General features: G+C 35.9%; 1 protein-coding gene across 2 annotated transcripts in view; it reads left to right on the top strand.

Annotated features, from left to right (window-relative positions):
• Positions 1-23425, top strand: part of SKAP2 (src kinase associated phosphoprotein 2) — a 171269-nt gene that overhangs the window by 85053 nt on the left and 62791 nt on the right. For both annotated transcript variants that reach the window (XM_028119315.2, XM_028119316.2), the window contains exons 5-6: positions 11447-11524; positions 12571-12654. In XM_028119315.2, the coding sequence (XP_027975116.1) occupies positions 11447-11524; positions 12571-12654 (162 nt within the window). The remainder of the gene's footprint in view (positions 1-11446; positions 11525-12570; positions 12655-23425) is intronic.

Below are 23425 nucleotides of genomic sequence, written 5' to 3'. Positions count from 1 at the left end.
GCCCCAAGAGTTCTTTCTTTTCTCTAATTTAATGTATTTTGATATTCAAAAAAATACATTAAAACTTCCTTGCATGAGACTTGAGGATATCCAGATGAAGGGAACTTAATTGAATTCATTGATTTGTATAATAACTATTATCTCATTATTAGGAAGATAGATGTAACATTATGTATGTAGAAATTTTTTTTGTGGTGAGAATACACATCATGGTCTATTCATCCATGATTTAATTACAGGCTGATTTTGTAGAAAACGTGTAATGGAATATCTTATCATAAGAGCCTACCATATCTGCATTGATTTTGAATAAGTTGTATCATAGCATTTATTCATATGGAGTCGGAGTGGGATGTATATTTTTTGGATTTTAAGTCTTTTCCCATGTTTTTAAGAGGTCGTTGTGTTTCAGATAGTCATGAACAAACTACAGATCCCAAGTCAGACTGTTTTACAGCCTTACACGCCCCTGAGGTAACTACTGGCAGCCTCATTGCAGTGAAAGTCCACAGCCCACCCGCCCTAGGCTGGTGCTCAAGGTGGGTGGAGAGGCCGTCTGTTTTCACAGAGTCGCATCAGTTGTTGCGTGTTGCTAGCACACATTTTATTCAATGAGGTTCCTTCCCAGAGTTTTAATTTGACATTTTTAATTTGAGTCAAGAACTTAAACTTCAGTGGTGAAATTGTTCTGGTAATGACGACTCTTAACGGGAAGGAAAGGAGACCAGGGACAGCCGGGCTGGGCTCGGGATAATGCACACAGCGAGCAGATTCCTGGATTGCCTTATGACGTCTAACTCAGGGTAAATATCAGTTTCTATATTTGGCAGTCAATTTTTTTATATCATGGGTACTCATTTTTGAAAAATATGCTGAAATCATGTGCCTGAAAATGGGCACTTCTCATACTAATCCGTTCCAATTTCTTTTTCTCTTTTTTATTGTAATTCTTACTTTATGTTGGTTGTTACAAAGTTCAGGACTAAATTGGAGTGTTATTAAGGAGGCATTAGGGTGGGGAGGAGAAAGGAGGATGACCTCTTTGCCCTCAGTTGTGATGGCCCTTTCCTGCTCTCTTGCCTCTCTCTCTCGGTTTCCTCGTCCGTTCTTTCTGCCCCTACTCCTCATCTGTGGGGTCCGCGCCAGCTATGGTGAAAGAGGTATTATATTTTTATAAAATTATTTTAATGACTCAGAAGTTAGATATTCTGTAAATAAAAATCACCCTCCTCATGGTCATTTATGTATCTGACATTTCCCTTCTGTTTTCAGCGTTATGCTGGTTGCAGAACTGTATTTTATTGACTTACTGACATTTTTTTGATTTTGCATTGAACATTATCTTAGAGCATATTTTTAAAAATCCTGTAAGTATGAAATGAAGTTTTAAAAACATACCACTAAGGGCAATGTAGGCGTTTTACTTCAAAATTGTACTTCGGCATTTTATTTTATTTTTTTATTTTTAATTTTTTTTTAGATTTTTATTTATTTATTTGAGAGAGAGAGACAGATAGTGAAAGAGATAGTGAGAGAGAGCACAAGCAGGAGGAGAGGGAGAAGCAGGCTCCCTCCGAGCAGGGGGCCCGACACGAGGCCTGATCCCAGGACTGTGGGATCATGACCTGAGCCGAAGGCAGACGCTTAACCAACTCTGCCACCCAGGCGCCCCTGTGCTTCAGCCTTTTAAATAAGTACCCTTGGTGATGTTGATGCACACTTAAGTTTGAGAAGCACCATCTTATGATCACTTGCTCAAAGTCTAGTGAAAAAGACAAACTTATGAATCCATGATTTTAGCCTAATATCATGGGTGGTGCCACATGAATGTTTCCCTGGCCAGTCTCACATATGGCTGTTAACAGTTATTCCCCTCTGAAGCTAAGGATCATAAAGAGGATTAAGCATGTGATGTGCTTTTATTTTCAGACACTAGAAAAAAATGTGATATATCAACTCTTCTAATATTGAAGTTTTAATGTTTATTCTTTAGTAATTTACTCTGTTACACAGATAACAATGCTTTCTAATTCTTTCAATTAACCAGGTGTACATATTATTACCAGTTTATACTAAAAAGTAGATGGGCATTTTATCATTCTCAGTAACATGTTGCTCTGTGGATGTTTTGTTTATGTGAAGTAGGCATATACTTAAACTTTTTGCAAGCTAGTATTGTTCTGGCCCTGAGTTAGAACTTTTATGAGCAATTGCTGATTTGTTTTGTGTTAAGGTGATCTTCATCCAGACATATGTCCCTGTAAAGCTATTATACTTTATAAATTTACATATAAATATATAAATAAGAGCATCTCAACATCATCCCCAGCTTGGGTGATTGTTAAGGGATATGGCTCAGAAGTAGTAACATAAAAGGGCTGTGCTGGTTTCTTGCAGGGAACATATCTTCTGCTTGGGATTTAATATTTACCAAAAGTTTGATGAAGACAAATAGTATTTTGGAAGGATTGTCTGAAAAATGTGCAAGGTGTCTATTCCTGTAGGTATTCTAGGTCTTATCCTTGAGTTTAACAAAGCTGTTTGGGAGCTGTATATTTGGGCTACCAGGTTTTGTGCTCTGTAGAATTGCTTTTAGTAAATTTTGCTTTGGTATTGTGCTGTTGGCTTGACATGAGTAATGGTATACAAAGCAGCCCTGTGAAACTTTTATTTTACTTACTGTAACAATGTTATTGAGGACATTGAAAACACATGGGAAAGATTTCTTTCTCATTTCAGTACCAGGAACCAGGAATAGTTGTTATATATTCCTCCCTGAGCAATGATCTATATTTATCTTATGGGTAATGAATTACATAATTTATTATTTCTTCTTTCATGTTGGTTGTTATAAAGCTTATAACAATTTTTGGCCCACTCCCACTAAATGTAAATAACTTTGTAGTTCCAACTTGTTTTATGTTCTACCCTGACTCCTAGTTTTGCCTTGATTGATTACTTTTATTTTTTAAAATTTAAAATAATGTCATTTATAGAAAAGTTTCAAGAATAATACAAATAATTCCTATTATATCCTTCATTTAGATTTCTTAAGTCATTAACTTACAAGGGAAAAACCCATAAGGCCAGCAGGAGATTTTTCAACAGAAACTTAGCATTAACATTTTTTAAATTCAGGTATTTGCTTTCTCTATGTATACACACAATTTTCTCCTATTTGTTTTAATTTCCATACCAAATGTATCTGTACAAATGCATGTAAGATGCTTTTTGGGGGGGGTAATGAAGCAGTATATTACTAAATGAACAATAATAATAGATAAGAATGTGTTAATTTCATACCTATATTGAAAAAAGAGACGTGTGGAAAGACCTGTTTCAGACAGAAGGAGGATAAATTGTCTGTGTTTGTGAGAGAGAGAAAGAGTGAGAGGGAGAGAGAGAGAAAGGAAGGAAAAACATCCATGTGTTTTAAGAGGATACTTTAGCACTTTGGCAGAAGAAGTGAAATGCCAAAGGCTTTTTGATTTAAATAAAAATTAGAGAGTTTTCTTAAATAGAAATAGGTAATAAATACCTGCATGACGAATGTTTGGGAATGTATTTACTTTAGTAACCAAGCCCATTTTGGTAATCAAGTAATCAGAATAGGGTTGTAAGCAGAATGTTAATTCAGAATAATTTCATATTTGATAGTTTTCATACTAGATAATTTTCATTTATTTTAACCACCCCTCAGTAATATTCTTTTGGGAGATGGGAGTAGAATAACAATTGTTTATATATGTGTTCTCTTTCTTCAAGGTAAAACAAAAACATATGCCTTATTGTGTGATTTGGGAGACATTCTAACTCTGCATACTCCTATTTCAGACACTTAAGATATGATCTTATATTATTAATGGTTCTATTTTTTATACACAAAATAGGAAAAATAAATGAATAAAAATGAACTTAGAATATTGCAAATTAGAAAAATGTTCATATTCTGAAAATAATTGTAAAAATTTATACTTTAAAGCTCACAACATAAATCAGGTTGCAAAAAAAGTTGTCCTACAACCTATGGGAAAGTAAAACATAGTTGAATTGAAAGGAGCTAAAAATTTCAGTCTAAATTATATTCATTTCTTATTTTATTCTAATTTGCTAAAGGAAACTTCATGCAAAAAGAGCCTCCTTTTCCTTCCATAAATATCTGTTTTCCCTTTACTGATTTGTTGCATGTTTGTGTGTGTGTGTGTTTAAACCAAAATGGAAGTCTTTTGAAAGACATGTTTAGGAAGCAAAATTGACTTCACTAAAGTCTTGTAGAAAGTGAAACAAACATCCTAGAATTTTAAATTTTAAATTAAATATTTTAAATATATCATTCTGTTAAGGAATTAATTTTAAATAATTGTGATTAATGCCACAGAGTAGTAATTCAATACTGTTGTCTTTTAGTTTCTGTAGATGACATTCACTTATTTCCTCAACGATAGTACATAGCATTTTGACAGTGGGCTTTGTTGGACAGATGTGGGGTCCTGGTTCCACCACTTACTGTGTGTGACCTTGGTTTGCCATTGGTAACATGCAACTAATAATGCTTACTTCTTGGGGCTATGTGAGAGGGACATGAGATAATGACTTGTATCATGTTTAACCTGTGGTAAAGGCTTAATAAATGTTAGCTGTTGCAGTTATTATTACCTTACTGAACCATGCTAATATTTGTTTATATATATTTGTTATTTAAATTATGATGCTTTTAAAAAAGAATGCTTAGAACTTATAGTCTAGGGATATGAAAAGGTTGTGTTTCATACAGAGGTAGTACAGGTAGGGAAGGAGGAAGACCAATTATTGGTTATTCATTAAATTTTATACATGAGTTATTTGACTTTACTTTTAAAATGCTTTCAACAAATTTCAATAGGTTGAGTTTATTTTTACTGGCTACCTATCTTAGATAATATTTAGAAAAGGGCCTGGCACATAATATACACTAATAAATATTTATTTAATAAATGAATTAAGTGTTCCTTTTCATTTATACTAATTTTTACTATGTACAGTACCACCAAATATTTTTTTCATGCATCAGATTTTTTTTTTTTTGTCAAATATCTATAGCTGGAAAGGAATTTGCATTGTTAAAAGGTGCTTGGCTTTCAGGGTTTATTGTAGTTGTTTATTTTTTCAGCTTTCTTGTTTTCTTATGTATGGAACACTGGACTTGGCAAATTTGAATTGCCATAGTAATAATAGGAACTCACATTTCTTAATCTTAAGTACTACCCTCCTAAATCCACACAGTAATTCTCCATTATTACTTACATTCAAGGATTTGAAAAGTAAAGTTAATGAAATTAAGTAACTTATTTGCATCACAGAGCTAGTAGTCAAGCTGCAATTTGAATCCAAGACCCAGGGTTTTAACCACAATTCTAAGATGCAGAATCAGATTGGGGGCACCTTTTTGTGTTAAAGATGAACATTAAAATTCAGTTCATACTTGTATATGTTTTATATTATTTAGAGTATCTGTGAAAATTGTGGTATATTTAGATTTTATTTATTTATTTTTTAAAGATTTTACTTATTTGAGAGAGAGAGTGAGAGAGAGAGAGAGCACATGACGGGGGGAGGGTCAGAGGGAGAAGCAGACTCCCTGCTGAGCAGGGATCCCGATGCGGGACTCAATCCCGGGACTCCAGGATCATGACCTGAGCCGAAGGCAGTCGCTTAACCAGCTGAGCCACCCAGGTGCCCTAGAATTTTATTTTTAACTGAAGTAAAAAGTATTTCCATTTTAAGCTTGTATCCATTTTCTCAAAATATTTGTGTATCACGGACTTTATAAAAAGGTGTTTTTTTTCTAAATTTAATTTTTTTCTTGTGACAGAAAAGATGATTAAGATAGAGGCAGACACACACACACACACACACACACACACACACACACACACACACACACACACACACACACAAAACCAGTAGCCAATTGGTATGTATAATCAGGGATGCAGTCGACACTATAACAGCCCCCCCCAAAAAGTCCACATTCTTATTTTTGGAGCCTGTGAATATGTTGTTACCTGGCAAGGGGGAATTAAGGTTGCAGGTGGAATAAGGTTGCCAGTCAGCTGACCTTAACATAAGGAGATTATCCAGGTGAGCCCAAAGTAAATACAAGAATCCTCAAGAAGGAGGCAAAAGAATCAGAACCAGAGAGGGCATTGTGAGAAAGACTCAGCTGGCCATTGCTGGCTTTGAAGATGGAAGGGGGACAATAGCCAGTGAAATAGGTCAGACATTGGGAGCTGGAAAGGCAAGGAAATAGATTCTTCCTTAGAGCCTCCAGGAGGAACACAGCCCTGCTGACATCTTGATTTTGGCCCAGGGAGATGCTTTTTGGACTTCTGACTTCTAGAACTATGAGATAATAAATTTGCTTTGTTTTAAGCCACTAAAACAAACCAAACCAAACCAAAAAACAAAAACAATATAGGCAGACACAGAGAAGTTACTCTATATAGGAGATAAAATTTGATTTAAAATCTTTCTGTGAAATATGGAATGCCTGGCTGGCTCAGTCCCTCGAGCATGAGACGCTTGATCTAGTTTGAGCCCCATCTTGGGTGTAGAGATTACTTAAAAAATAAAAAATAAAAAAACAATCATATGAAATAGTTACCATCTCTATTTAAAAGAAATAAAATCTTTTATTTAATGATATATTATTAAAAACAGCCTTTACCAAAATATAAAAGCATTAAGGGTGCCCATATAAATACTATATGAAATAGTCTTGTTGCCAAGTGAAATGTCTCATATTGAACCTTATTTTTAAATGACTGATTCAACATATTGTTATGCTTTCATCCTTATAAATAGTTGAGGGAGTCTTGCAAGGGTTTCCACAAATCAGTAACTCTGGAATTTTTAGATAAAACATTTTTTAATTCCATTAGAAATAATTTTTTAAAATAATTTTAATATATTATAAAAATGTGGTACGTCATGGTCTAAAAAATTAGTCCAAAGAATCAAAAATCTTAAAGAGCTTTTCTTTCCATCTAATTTTATGAGCTAGGAACAGTACTCCTATATTAAAAATTTATCTAAAAAAGCAGTCTTCAGACATGTACTTAGATAGTTCAAATTTTGATTTGTAATCCAAAGTAAAAGAAGCACCTTTTTTTTTAATGTAAGTAACATTTTTTATTAAGACTTTCTGTAAAAATTATTTTAGAACTTAATCAGCTAAATTTAAAATTCAATACATATTCAATTTTACCCAATCCAGATAATTAAAAGAAGCACTTTTTAAGTGAATGGTAAGGATAGTATAACTCTATGGATAATATAATCCACATACTTTTTAAAAAAATTTTTATTGTTATGTTAATCACCATATATTACATCATTAGTTTTTGATGTAGTGTTCCATGATTCATTGTTTGTGCATAACACCCAGTGCTCCATGCAGAACATGCCCTCTTTAATACCCATCACCAGGCTAACCCATCCCCCCACCCCCCTCCCCTCTAGAACCCTCAGTTTGTTTTTCAGAATCCATCGTCTCTCATGGTTCATCTCCCCCTCCGATTTCCCCCCCTTCATTCTTCCCCTCCTGCTATCTTCTTTTTTTTTTTTTCTTAACATATATTGCATTATTTGTTTCAGAGGTACAGATCTGTGATTCAACAGTCTTGCACAATTCACAGCACTCGCCATAGCACATACCCTCCCCAATGTCTATCACCCAGCCACCCCATCCCTCCCACCCCCCACCACTCCAGCAACCCTCAGTTTGTTTCCTGAGATTAAGAATTCCTCATATCATTGAGGTCATATGATACATGTCTTTCTCTGATTGAGTTATTTCACTCAGCATAACACCCTCCAGTTCCATCCACGTCGTTGCAAATGGCAAGCTCTCATTCCTTTTGATGGCTGCATACTATTCCATTGTGTATATATACCACATCTTCTTTATCCATTCATGTGTCGATGGACATCTTGGCTCTTTCCACCGTTTGGCTATTGTGGACATTGCTGCTATAAACAGCGGGGTGCAGGTACCCCTTTGGATCCCTACTTTTGTATCTTTGTAATCCACATACTTTTGTTCTATGGCATTTTGACTATTATTTTAGTGGATATTGATGAACATACTTGATTTCAGATTTTTCTTAATTCTGATTCTTAATTATTCCCTTAATTATTCTATGATTGCCATTTGAATTTTACATATTTTGGTAGATTTCTAAGATAATTAGTAGAAGCCACAGTTACATATATATATATATATATATATATATATATATATATATGGTTTTTTTATATGTATATGTTTTTTGATATAAAATAGAAGCTTTTGATTGGACTCAAGAACCTTAGGTATCTTTTGGGTCATATTCATGAAGCATTTCCTGCATGAATATAGCTGTTGTCTTCTTTGGTTTCAGATAGACCTATTGAAGACATGGTGGAACTCTCATGAGGCTATTGGAATTTCCATTTCAAGAAGTAGAGTTAATAAAGGCAAACTCGAATTACCCTAATGGTTATTCAGTTTTTGCTTGGTGGCTTTCATAGTGACTTGCCATTTTGCAAAGGGGCAGAGAGACCAACAGATGGTAAACCTGTGAATTGCAACCTCTGCTTTTGCCCCCAGTGTCATCACATGAGTCACTGTATCAGTCTTTAAAGCCTTGTCCCCAAGGCTTCATTGCCCTGGGAATTCTGTGGTCCTACTAATAGGAAGCTGACCATTTTTGTGTCTAAGCATGATATGAGCCTATTTTTTTTTAAAAAAAGGAAATGTCATATTAGCCTTAGAGATCACTAGAACTTGCAAATCATTGGTCAGTACTTTCTGAAAAGAGTAATAATGGGAAGTGAGAAAATAAGCTCTGTGAAAGGAGTATGCTAAGCTAACATCATTAGCAATCTTTTAGTTACTGTAGTGATTAGTTTCTTAAAGGTTATTGTTGTTTGATATATCCATTGAATACATAATAATTTTTGCCAGTAAAAAAAAAACAAAAAAGATTTGAAATTCCAAATTTTCCATGTGGAGGGGAGAATTATTAGGATATGGAAAATATTTAATTTATATATTTCTTTCACAGATCTTCCAGGCCAAGATTCTAGCTAGGAATCAACCTTTGAAAGGACAGAAAACAATTCTTTGCTAGATCTAAAGGGAGTTATCAGTTGCTCTACCAAAAATATGTTGTGTACAGATTCCATATTTGATATCTTTGAAAACTGAATCCGTCTTAGATCTTGGCCATTTGTTACTGAAAGTACAGGAGAAACAGGAATGTGGCTATGTTTCATGGAATCCTAGGATTGAGAGGGCCTTAGAAATGAAGTTTTTCATGTTTTAGAAGAGGAAACTGATACCCAAAGAGGCTTAGTGACCTAAGGAAAGTCACAGATTTGCAGTGCTGGGATGTCATCACAGACCTCTGTAACCTATACCATGCATCTTAAAGTCAGTATCAGTGTAAAACTCATTGTCTAGGTATCTGTTATAGCACAAAACCATTTTATTTAATATTTATATCCCAGTTAAGTTTAGGTTTCTCTGCCTTGCTAGGACACAGTCTTTTTGTTTTGTTTTGTTTTGTTTTAGTTTCCAGGTATACTAGTGAATTTTTGTACTTAAAATTTTTTAGAATAAGGAAAAAAAAAGTGTCTGCAACTCTGTGTGTTTCTATCTATTATATATTCTCTAGAAACAGAGAAAATGACATCTAACTTTGTTTGTGCAAATGTTAAGTAAAATGTAATTAAATTGTACTTGTGGAATAATGAGTTCTGAGCCAGTAATAGCTCTGGGAACTGAAGCTCATTTATAGACTGTTTCCTAAAGCTAAGTACTCAATGTACCCTTTAGGCAGCCAGAAATGTCTACAAGATACTGGACATCATCTGGAAAGACACAGGAAACAAAACAGAAAGCATTTCCTACCTTTATACAGAATTATAATGCATGGAATACTGACATATGTACAAAATATTAAATACAAAATATTGTAATAAAATATTTTATGTAAAAAATTTTTACCTTTGTATGGATCAAGTTTATTCTGAAAAAAGACACATGGATACATTTGCTGAACAACTAGTCAAATGTTTATATTAGCTCTCCCTAAAATTTTTATATACATTTCGAAATCAGTGCACTATTTAAAATATATTTTAATGATATTGTTTTGTTTATTGGGTAAGATTGGTCTACCATGGAACTGAAATTGGTGCTTTAATTCTAAAGTTTATTAAGGAAAAATATCTGTGATTTTATAATTACTGTGATTCCTATAATATTATTAAAAAGAAACTTACCTGGTAATTCTGTGATGAATTTGTATATAGTAAATTTATCAAAACACTTCTAAAAAATTATAAACTATATTGACGCTATTTCCATTGGGTATAGTCCATAAAAATTTTCATTAGGTTGGTTGTTTTCACTTGTTAGAGTTCCAGTAAAATGCTGAGATAACTGTATTATAGTTCTAATGACATTTGTAAAAATATTGAACACTGGGAAATTAATGAATAATCTATTATTCATGACCATAAATATATGATTTCTAACTGGCTTGACTTTTGCCTTAATCTTTCAATTTTTTGTAGGTATCTAATATTTGTTTATGATAGATCTATTAGCTTTTTAAAAAAAATATTTATTTCTTTGAGAGAGAGAGAGCGCTTGCGCAAGTAGGGGGAAAGGCCGGGGGAGAGGGACAAGCAGACTCTGCACTGAGCACAGAGCCCAACACCGGGCTCAATCGCAGGACCTCAATATCATGACCTGAGCCGAAATCAAGAGTTGGGCACTTAACTGACTGAGCCACCCAGGCATCCCTCTATTAGATCGTTTTACTTAATTTTGGACTCTGAAATGTCCTAGAAAAACCTAAAGCATTCAGTTGAACGTCTACAAGATTTCTCTGTATTTGCTGTGTACCCATAGAAACAAATTTTAGCATTTGATTTTTTGGGGAAAAAATCATTTTATGTTTTACTTGGAAGGAATAAAGATATGCAGGTTAAGAGTCAACAAGCATTAAAATACTTTAAGAGTTAATGTAAGTGGAAAGAAGCTTATGTGATTTATTTGAAATTCCTAACTTCTCTTTCAGGGATTTATAGCATTTATTGATAATAGTTTCCTGATCCTTTCCCTGGAGAATGTAGATCGTAAAGTATTGCCCTGTAGAGATAGATCATCTAGTTACATAATATTACTGTGTTTGGGGATTATAATATATTAAGATATAGGAATTCAGAACACTTTTTTTCTCTTGAGATTTCCAGGAGAGAGACAAGTTTATGGAATGGATCTGAAACAAAGCTAATAGACTTGAATTTAATTAATTTGGGTAACTGCAAGTACACTGAACCTAATGAGATCTGGTATTTGGTTTTTCTAAGATGGATTGCTCACTACTTTTTTTTCCTCCTCTACTTCACACAGGAAACCAGTTTCCTCCAATTGCAGCACAGGACCTTCCTTTTGTTTTAAAGGCTGGCTACCTTGAAAAACGCAGAAAAGGTAAACTGTAAGATTCTAATGAAAAATCTAAAAATGGCTTTACCCTTACGTAAAACATGTGTGCAGTATACATGTGGAGCCAGTATTCTCTTTAGGGGATTGAAGAGTTTTAAAACTGTAGGAAAATCTGATAACATTATCCCAACCACAAAATATAGTTTTTAGCTCTAAATAATTTTTGATAACGAAACATTTGGTCAGGTTTTTAGTTGCCAGTCTTGGTTATTTGTAAATGATTCAGGAGCTGTTTCCTGCCTCTTAGAGGAAGGCTGCGGGCCATGACAGTATTCTCAAGGTTGGGATTTCTCACCCTTCTGCCACCCAGCTGAGCAGCAGGTTATCCTGCACCTGACCTGGCGCACACCATGTCTGCTGTGGTTCAGATCAAGCCTGCCATATTGTCTGCCATTTTTGTTATCCATTCAGTGTTCCTCTCCGTTGGCTATGATAATCAGGAGTTGACCATATGGTCTCACTCTTTCAGCACCAATATATAATGGAAATTAAATATGGAGGGAGGTGGTGTTATTATATGCGAAACAGAAAGCAGAAAGTATCTTCATTACCATTTTGCTTTTCTCACAGGTAGTCCCTTTGGGCCTTTCTATTTATATTCCATTTGCTTTCCTTGGTTTTCTTAGCTGAATTTTAAAGCTGAAAGAGATAATAGAAATAATCTAGGTCAACTCCTCGTGTCCCCCCAACCTCCCCGCCTTTTTATAACAGATAAGAAAATGAGACCCAGATGAATCTGTTGTCTCAAAACTATGTTGTCCCATGCCCTTTGGACAGTCCTGTCAGGAAACTGTGTTAGCCGCAAGTGTAGCAGTCCTGTCTCCTGATCACTTTATTCCTTTGAGCTTTGTTTTTGTTTGTCTCTTGGAGAAGAAGATACAAGTTAATTAGTCATAGAATTTTAGAGCTAACAGAAACTCTTAGAAATCATGTCAACAAACGTTTCCTTTATAATAAGGAAATGGCATTACATTTATGCTGTATGTGTAATGTGTATTATCTAAACTGTTCCTTTTCCCCCTTTATTGTAGATCACAGCTTCCTGGGATTTGAATGGCAGAAACGCTGGTGTGCTCTTAGTAAAACAGTATTCTATTATTATGGAAGTGATAAAGGTAGTATTGGTATTAAGTCATATCAACTTCTGTTGGAGGGTTTTAGGGGCCATTTTATACCCCCATTTTAATAACAAAGTAAACTGAAGACAATGGGAGAAAGAGTAACTGAGAATTTTAATAATTATAGTCTGAGACTAATTTATAATTCTATTTCACTCTTTGCCAAATGCTCCAAATTCCAGAATGCCTTCAAAGTTAACACAATTGTGTTTTATTGAATTACGAAAGAGATGAAAATCTCTGTGGCTTTTCCATTTTAGGAAATATTTATCATCCAGGTTATTGTAGAATTTCTAGAAAAGTTAAGATCATTAGGGCTGTGAGAGTTCAGAAGGGAGGAAAAGGAATTTTATTCTTTCAAATATTTTTAAAAGAAAACTTTAGATAAAATGAAATCTGTGTGACACCTTGCTCAGCTTCTTTCACAGATTTAAGTAACAACAGCAAACACCTCTATAGAGATTCCTGTTCTAAGCACTTTGGTGACATTAACTGGTCTAATTACAACTCTGTGAGGGAGGTACTGTTATTAGCTCTATTTATTTTACTGTTTGGAAAACTGAGGACAGAGAGGTTAAGTAACTTGGTCAAGGTCACAGATCTGGTAAGTGGCAGATGTGGGATTTGAGCCTAGGCATAATGGTGGAGTCCATGCTCTAACCATTAATTTGGAAACAATAAGATACATTTTGCAACTTTACCTGCTAATTAATACATCTCTTACAGCCCACATAATTTTAAGCTCAGTATTTGAACAGATAAAGCCATAAAATATTGAAATTTAAAGAATGTAAGCTTTCTTAGTTTTGCTTTTTTCTAGGAAAAGCAGGTCAGAAGTTGAATATCATAAAGTAAAGGTAATATAGAAATAGCATTCATTTCCAGAAAGGACACTTAAGGAGAAAAAAGGCATAGAAGTCCAATATCACTGAATATCAGCTTTCCCGTGGAATTGTTTACTTATCAGCGTTGTTTGGAAATTTATGTTTCATTTGCTATCACTTGCAGTTTTTAGGCTTTTTCCTTATTATAAAACTATATAGATATGATTATTGTACACATTTCAGATAAATTTGAATTATGTAGGTGATGCTAGAAGTTGGGCTCACCTTTTGGCTAATGGAGTTAACAAATTAAGAATTAAGTGGCTAGTTTGCAGTCTGTCACTAACTTACAATATGTTCAAATGTAATAATGGCATCAGTGAAGTGTAAACTAGGAACAACTGTCATCAGGCAGCCTTCTTTCTTCTGCTAAGGGTAGGTAGGTGATTTTGTCAGAATATTTAAGCCTGAGTTTGGTTATGATTACCATAGGTCATAAACATACATTATTATGACAAATATAATTTGGTACACCATTGTGAATTGAGAGCACGATCTTACTTTTCCACAAAGAAATATCCTCTATTTCATAAGACTAGGGGAGGCAGGTTTCACATATTTGTGACTCTGGTTCAGTTAGGTTTCTCCTTTCTAATTTCTTTAAGCCTCAATGAATACTGTTTGTTTCATCTACTCCTAGTCCTCACTGATATATACCAACTGTTAGGTCAAAGATTAGCAAGAGTTTTCCCAAAACCTAAGGGATGTTTATAGTTATTTCAAATAAGTATATTTATTTCAGAAATAAATTCTAGTTATTTTGTGGGGTTATTAGTTAAATTCCTATTTCTGTTCTTACTTGATGAGAACTTATGGTAAGAATGTTCTTTGTAATTTGTATTTTAATTATTTTGTGGTACATTTAACCACTTGTACCACCACCGCTTCTTAAAAGTTACTATTCTAGTGTTCTTTTTTTATGTAGATATTTGAGGATCTGGTGTATATTTCCATAAAACTTTTCCCTGTTACTCTGAAGTCTCCCTTGAGAGTTTAGGTTTGTTTTTAGTGGTTCTTTTGGCTGCTTCCTTTAGAATTTTTGGCCAGTTCTTCTTTTGGGGACTCAGAAAAAAAATCTGTCTTTGGACACTTTTTAATTGCTTGTTTGGCATGATCCTAATTTCCTTCCTTTGTATCCTTTTCTTTCTAGGAAAATGTATGTGTCACACGAAACTTTTACTTTCTTTTGTGAAACCAGATAGCTGATTTGTACAGCCTGGTTTACGATAGATATATATGAACCATTTGGCTAAACTTTAGAGCTATTTAGATATATGAGAACTGTAATCCTCCAACTAAGTAGGATTTAGATAAATGGATTATAGAGGCACAGTAGGAGTTGATACCACTTACTCTAGGTTAAACTGTTCTTTGTTACTGTTTGACAGATGCATAGTTCACATTTTATCTTACTATATGTGCCAAAAAACGTTTGACCCATCAGGATAGTAATGGCTTAGAAAGAATAGTTCCAGCCTCTAGGGTAAATAATGCACTTACCTTTGTACCCATAAATAATATTTGTATTTATTATTCATGGTCATTTGTAGTCCTTAAGTAATATATATGTATATCTTTTATCACTTTATGAAATCACATCCATCCTTTTATCTCTTTCTTCTTCCTTCGACTGTCACAAATTCTAGTCATCAGACTTCTTAGATTTTAGCTATTCAGGGTGCCATCAAGGTAGTCATTCATTCACTCACTCATTTATTCATTTTTTTGTTGAATAAATATTTATTGGATACTTGGTAGATACTCGGCACTGGGGATTCAGAGATAATCCTGCCTTAGAGATACTCACAGTCGGGGAGAGGAAGAGGAAGTCCTGGGACTCGAGGAGGGGCCTGAGTAGGTAAACTGCTCATTTCAATGCAGTACAGTAAGTGATTTAAATATATCTTTGGCTAACAAGGGAGGGATGGCTAACTGCCTAGGGGACTTAGGGAATACTTCCTCATGGAGAGGACTCTCCATTCGGCCTCAGAGAATGAGTAGGAGTTTGTGATAGTATATGTGCTGCCAAAGTGAGCACAAGTAGGAGTTTGTGATAAAGAAGGATAAAATGGGCATTCCGGGCAGGGGAACAGTAGAGATTCTGAGCTGTAAAAGGCCTCAGATGATGCCAGAGTTGGAATCAAGTTAGAGCACAGAGTGAGTGAGGGAAGGGAGCCCACAGGTTTAAAGAAGTGGGTTTGAATCAGACTGACAAGAGCCTTATGAGAATAAGGGCCTTGCTGAGTATTTTATCTTAAACATGACCTTTAAGCATAGGGCTCTATGACCAGATTTGGGTTTTAGGAAGTAATCGTGATAGGATTGAGGAGGATGAATTGGAATGAATAGAGACTGGATCAACAGGATCATTTAGGAGGACACTAAACTAGGCTTGGCCAGAAAGGTCCTCACAGGGCTACTGAGAGTCATATTAAGGATTTTGTATTTTTTGTTTGTATTTTTTCTGTTTAACTTCTATATGATCTTGAATCAGGATTATGAACCTTATTTCTTCCCACTTTTAAGAGAGAAGTGGTTAGTTTGTAGTATCTCTCTTTTATTCCCACTCAGCAGGCTTTTTTGCCCCTACCTCCACTCCCCAATTAAAGAAAATTCTAGTTGCCATACAGTATGTAGCAGCTGCATGTAGCTTTGGTCTTATCAAGTCTTTTAAAATGTACATCAAAAGTTATTTATTATACCATGTAAATTGGTGCAGCCACTACGGAAAACAGTATGGAGGTTCCTCAAAAAACTAAAAGTAGAACTACCATATGATCCAGCAATCCAACTTTTGGGTGTTTATCTGCAGAAAATGAAAGCACTAACTTGAAAAGATATACTCACCACATATTCACAGCAGCATTATTTACAATAGCCAAGACATGGAAACAACCTAAGTGTCTATTGATAGATGAATGGATAAAGAAACTGTGATATATATGGTTTTGCTCATATGAGGAATATAAGAAACAGCACACAGGATCATAGGGGAAGGGAGGGAAAAACTGAATGGGAAAAAATCAGGGAGACAAACCATGAGAGACTCTTGACTATGGGAAAGAAACTGAGGGTTGCTGGAGGGGAGGGGGGTGGGGGGATGAGGTAACTGGGTGATGGGCATTAAGGAGGGCATGTGATGTGATGAGCACTGGGTGTTAATATGCAATTGATGAATTACTGAACTCTACATCTGAAACTAATGTTATATATGTTGGCTAATTGAATTTAAATAAAAAAATAAAATAAACTAGCATGGATGCCTGTCAAAAAAAAACGAACTGTGATGTGTGTGTGTGTATATATATATATATATATATGACATTTTTACATATGTATGTATATATATATATGACAAGTCAGGTTGGCTTGCAATGATGACACAGTTTGATTTAAAAATATATCTATAGATTGAAGATATGTATAGATTGAAGGTAGACACATTTCAAGTCAAACTGTGTACTGCTATATATCTACATAAATCTATAGATGGTAGATTTTCTTTGAACACATATGTGTCAGGTATTCTTTTTTTTATTATTATGTTATGTTAGTCACCATACATTTCATCATTAGTTTTTGATGTAGTGTTCCATGATTCATTGTTTGCGAATAACACCCAGTGCTCCATTCAGTACATGCCCTCTTTAATACCCATCAGTACATTGGCTCAGAGGAATGGGCACAGGGGACCCATAAAATGGGATGATATGTGGGAGCCAGCTCACTGGGGCAGTAGGTGAATGAGGGCTTGTGAAGGGAGGGGTCAGGTTGTTATGTGCCCCAGGCAGAAGTTTGTCCTTTCCTGTGTGTGAGAGACAGTGAATGTTTGTGAGCATGGGAGGTGAGCAGATGGAATGACAAACTCCGCTTGGATGTTGGAAAGATCATGTGGAGGGGCTCCTAGGTGGCTCAGTCAGTTGGGCATCTGCCTTTGGCTCAGGTCATGGTCCCGGCAAGCCCCGCATGAGGATCCCTGCTCAGTGGGGAGCCTGCTTCTCCCTCTGCACTGCAGATAATAAATACAATCTTAGATTTATTTAAGAAATAAATAAATAAAAAATAAAATAAAAATAAAATAAAAATAAATAAAAAAATAAATAAAATCTTAAAAAAAAAAAAGATCATGTTGACAGTTGTCAGGAGAAGGTGAACTGGAGGCAAGATGTGTGCTGAAGCTGAGAGTCCAGAGAGGTTGTTTAACACCTTATGTACATGACGGAGCTGCGGTTTCTCGCACATGCTTTTAGCTCCTGTCATTTGCATAAATAGCAGGAGCTCCATTTTTTCTCTAATTATCATAGGAGGCTCCAAGAGGATCATATGTATAGGATAGTAAGATCCTCTTTGTGTAATGTTTATCTTAACAATAGCTCTCTGTTATGTTAGTCTAACAGACCATATCATAATGATCTGATTTTCGGTTGTAAAGGAAAATAGTAGGTATAGCCAAAAAAAGGAGAAACAGGGCTTTAAATTCCCATTCTACAAAAATGCCTGTAATTTATTTATTCCCCATTCACTGCTACCTCATGCTACCTTATTTTTTTAACCAAGTTTATACCTGTGGTTGAAAATATGTACAAACACCACTTGATTTTTATGCTTGCGGTGTACTTTTATTTTAAAGGGGGGAAAAAAAGGTTTTGGAAATACCTAAAATTTCCTGCTACCATACCATATGAGCCACACTGTTAATTCTCACTAAAGTGTTTCCCTTTGGACTCATAAATATTGCCTGTGTTTATTACTCAGAACCACTTGGGGCCCTCAAGTAACAAATATATATATATATAGCATATAGTATTTTTCACTTAAAATAGTAATAATTTGATATTTCCTCACAGTATAACTCAAAATATCAGAAGTATATTTCAAGTGGCTGAATTAGCATTGGCATCTGTATTTCTGTGAGCTGTACAAACAAGGAAAAGTGTTCATATATCTTTACCTGAGGGCCTAAAGCAAGTTGTTAATCAGTTTGATGAAGTTTAATGGAAAGGTTTAGTATTAAGGGGCATATTTTCCTTTTTCCTACTAATAAGCATTAATACTTATGGAAATAACAAGAGTTATTCACTAAGGAGAAAGGCCTTCTTAAATATAAGAAGCAGATGTTGCCAAAAAAATTTTTTTAAAGATTTTATTTATTCATTTGAGAGAAGGAGTGAGCAAATGAGCAAGTGAGAGAGGGAGAGGGAGAAGCAGGCCTCCCGCTGAGCAGGGAGCCCTATGTGGGGCTCGATCCCAGGACCATTGGATCATGACCTGAACCCAAGGCAGACGCTTAACTGACTGAGCCACCCAGGCGCCCCTCAAGCATATTTTCTGAGAGCCAGTGAAAAAGAGAAAAAAGCAAGCGTATTTGTAAGAAAAATAGGACTGATTGGAAAAATAGGTGGCAATGGGGGGAGGGAGAGAATGTAGGGGTGGTTGAAGAAGAGAAAGGAAGAAATCAAGAATGATGCTCAGTTTTCTGGGTTGGAGCCTTCAGTTAATGGCGGTGCCATTGATTGAGATGGAGGACACGAAAAAGATCACAAGCATTGTGGGAGTTGGGATAAGATGCTCTCCATTGTGGGAGTGTTATATTTATTGTGCCCATAAGACATTAAAGAAGTGAAACATGTATAGTGAGCAAATGGAGATTTGGATATAAAATCCTGAAGCTAGACTAAAAATATGGAATTATGAATCAAAAGATACTGATAGAAGTTTAATCCTTAGGATTGGGCGAGGTTGCCCAGAGAAAACTATGAAGCAGGAAGAGAGGAAGATTTAGAATATAATGGATCTTTGGGGTAAATACCCAGTAGTGCAATTGCTGGGTTGTATGCTAGCTCTATTTTCAACTTTTTGAGGAACCTCGCTACTGTTTTCCAGAGTGGCTCATCAGCTTGCATTCCCACCAACAGTGTAGGAGGGTTCCCCTTTCTCCGCAACCCCGCCAACATCTGTCGTTTCCTGACTTGTTAATTTTAGCCATTCTGACTGGTGTGAGGTGGTATCTCATTGAGATTTTGATTTGGATTTCCCTGATGCCAAGCAATGTTGAGGACTTTTTCATGTGTCTGTTGGCCATTCGCATGTCTTCTTTGGAAAAATGTCTGTTCATGTCTTCTGCCCATTTCTTGTTTGGATCATTTGTTCTTTGGGTGTTGAGTTTAATAAGTTCTTTATAGATTTTGGATACTAGCCCTTTATCTGATATGTCATTTGCAAATATCTTCTCCCATTCTGTCAGTTGTCTTTTGGTTTTGTGGACTGTTTCTTTTGCGGTGCAAAAGCTTTTTATCTTGATGAAGTCCCAATAGTTCATTTCTGCCCTTGCTTCCCTTGTCTTTGGTGATGTTTCTAGGAAGAAGTTGCTGTGGCTAAGGTCGAAGAAGTTGCTGCCTGTGTTCTCCTTTAGGATTTTGATGGACTCCTGTCTCACATTTAGGTCTTTCAACCATTTGGAGTCTATTTTTGTGTGTGGTGTAAGGAAATGGTCCAGTTTCATTCTTCTGCATGTGGCTGTCCAATTTTCCCAGCACCATTTGTTGAAGAGACTGTTTTTTTTCCATCGGACATTCTTCCCTGCTTTGTCGAAGATTAGTTGACCATAGAGTTGAGGGTCCATTTCTGGGCTCTCTATTCTGTTTCATTGATCTATGTGTCTGTTTTTGTGCCAGTACCATACTGTCTTGATGATTACAGCTTTGTAATAAAGTTTGAAGTCTGGAATTGTGATGCCGCCAGCTTTGCTTTTCTTTTTCAACATTCCTCTGGCTATTTGGGGTCTTTTCTGGTTCCATACAAATTTTAGGATTATTTCTTCCATTTCTTTGAGAAAAGTTGATGGTATTTTGATAGGGATTGCATTGAATGTGTAGATTGCTCTAGGTAGCATTGACATCTTCACAATATTTGTTCTTCCAATCCATGAGCATGGAATGTTTTTCCATTTCTTTCTTTTTTTTTTTTTAAAGATTTTATTTATTTATTTGACAGAGAGATAGAGAGCACAAGTAGGCAGAGAGGCAGACAGAGGGAGAGGGAGAAGCAGGCCCCCCGCTGAGCAGGGAGCCGGACGCGGGGCTTGATCCCAGGACCCCAGGATCATGACCTGAGCCGAAGGCAGCCGCTTAACCGACTGAGCCACCCAGGCGCCCCTCCATTTCTTTCTTTGCGTATAACGCCCAGTGCTCCGTGCAGAACGTGCCTTCTTTAATATCCATCACCAGGCTAACCCATCCCCCCCCAGAACCCTCAATTTCTTTCATGAGTATTTTATAGTTTTCTGAGTACAGATTCTTTGCCTCTTTGGTTAGATTTATTCCTAGGTATCTTATGGTTTTGGGTGCAGTTGTAAATGGGATCGACTCCTTAATTTCTCTTTCTTCTGTCTTGTTGTTGGTGTATAGGAATGCCACTGATTTCTGTGCATTGATTTTATATCCTTCCACTTTACTGAATTCCTGTATGAGTTCTAGCAGTTTGGGGGTGGAGTCTTTTGGGTTTTCCACATAAAATATCATATCATCTGCAGAGAGTGAGAGTTTGACTTCTTCTTTGCCGATTTGGATGCCTTTTATTTCTTTTTGTTGTCTGACTGCTGTGGCTAGGACTTCTAATACCATGTTAAATAGCAGTGGTGATAGTGGACATCCCTGCTGTGTTCCTGATACAAATATAGGGACCCGAAGGGCTACATGCACCCCGATGTTTGTAGCAGCAATGTCCACAAGAGCCAAACTGTGGAAAGAGCCAAGATGTCCATCGACAGATGAATGGATAAAGAAGATGTGGTATATATATACAATGGAATATTATGCAGCCATCGAAAGGAATGAAATCTTGCCATTTGCAACAACGTGGATGGAACTGGAGGGTATTATGCTGAGCGAAATAAGTCAATCAGAAAGACATGTATCATATGACCTCACTGATATGAGGAATTCTTAATCTCAGGAAACAAACTGAGGGTTGCTGGAGTGGTGGGGGGGTGGGAGGGATGGGGTGGCTGGGTGATAGACATTGGGGAGGGTATGTGCTATGGTGAGTGCTGTGAATTGTGTAAGACTGTTGAATCACAGACCTGTACCTCTGAAACAAATAATACATTATATGTTAAAAAAAAAAAAAAAAAAAGAGAAGATAGCAGGAGGGGAAGAATGAAGGGGGGGAAATCAGAGGGGGAGATGAACCATGAGAGACTATGGACTCTGAGAAACAAACTGAGGGTTCTAGAGGGGAGGGGGCTGGGGGGATGGGTTAGTCTGGTGATGGGTATTAAAGAGGGCACGTTCTGTGTGGAGCACTGGGTGTTATGCACAAACAATGAATCATGGAACACTACATCAAAAACTAATGATGTAATGTGTGGTGATTAACATAACATAATTAAAAAAATGAGAAAAAAAATACAATGCATCGTGGCTATTTAAGAGATAGGCAAAGGTAGAGGAGCCCATAAAGCAAGCTGAGAAGGTTGGACCCAAGTTGCAGGAGGAAATGCAAGATAACGTTCATCTCTATGAAGATTTCATAAACTGCATGTTCTAGAACAGTGGTTTTTCAGACATTAGTGTGTAACAAAATTACCCGGGTGGCTCAGATGGTTAAGCGTCTGCCTTCGGCTCAGGTCATGATCCCAGGGTCCTGGGATCGAGTCCCACATCGGGCTCCCTGCTCAGTGGGGAGCCTGCTTCTCCCTCTGCCTCTCTCTCTCTGTCTCTCATGAATAAATAAATAAAATCTTTAAAAAAAAAAACAACAAAATTACCCAGGATGCTTACCGAAACTTTGTTTCCTGGAGCCACTCCCAGAGATTTCCATACAGCGAGTGCAAAGTAGTAGCCATTTCTGTATTTTTAATTGGCATGCAAGATCTAACATAGTTGGTGATTCTTCAAATATACTTTGAGAAACATCTTTCTAGGAGACAGGGTGAAATGGTTGAAAAAAAGCAAGTCTTTGGAATCACTTATGTTAGGGTCCTGGCTTTTACAGTCTACTCGTGATGTGGCCATGAGCAAATTGGTTGTTTTAAGGTTCGTTTTTCCACCAGTGCTGGGATATAATAAATACCTTCTTTCTCTTAGAATTATTTCATGGTATATATGAGATATGTTTAAATTTCTGGGCCTACAGAAGGAGCTCAGGAAATGTGAGTTGTCTTTGTGTACTTCAGAGACCTAAAACAGCTGCAAACCTAAAAGGCAGTGAAAAAGTAGAAGGAAATAGCTATCATTAATCTCACGCATTTTGTTTTGTAAGAGATTAGAGCCAGCTCCTTTTTACCTTGAACCTACTGAGTTAGAATTGTGTAAAATTAAGTTACTGATTTAATAGATTTTATTATCTAGTTTCTCCTGGCAGACTTCAGTTCTGTAGACATTAAATCCGAACAGCATGATATAGACAAGGTTAAAGTGTGAAACAGAAGATGAGGGAAATTTAATAGAGGGACAAACACCTCAAAAATCCTGAGGGCATCAATGTGTTATAACATAATATAAAAGCTAAATACTCAAATTAATACTAAATCATCAAGAAAATGTTATATTATGTTTAAGGGAATTGTTTGAGAAGTCAGGGAAGTATATCTTTCAGAAAGATTTCTATTATAACGACTAACATTTACAAGTGTTTGGCACTTAAAGGAATAAGCTTCTGCTATTTGGGAAGTTCACTTAGATACAATATTTATTAGTCTTTTGCAGTTTTGGATAAATAACTTATATGACTTTATTTCCCATTTGATTGGCATGTTACTATTTTTTTTTAACAGTCTGTCTCAAGCCAGCAAGTGTCCTTGAAACTATTCTAGAAGGCACTGTGGAATTAACTTATATATAAATATATAATTTATATATATAACTTATATATAAATTAACTTT

Source organism: Eumetopias jubatus, unplaced genomic scaffold (genome assembly GCF_037043125.1).
Source record: "Eumetopias jubatus isolate StellerSeaLion01/CBP00866 unplaced genomic scaffold, mEumJub1_p1.0 scaffold_14, whole genome shotgun sequence".
Classification (NCBI taxonomy): Eukaryota; Metazoa; Chordata; class Mammalia; order Carnivora; family Otariidae; genus Eumetopias; species Eumetopias jubatus.
This window is presented reverse-complemented; position numbering and strand designations above follow the sequence as displayed.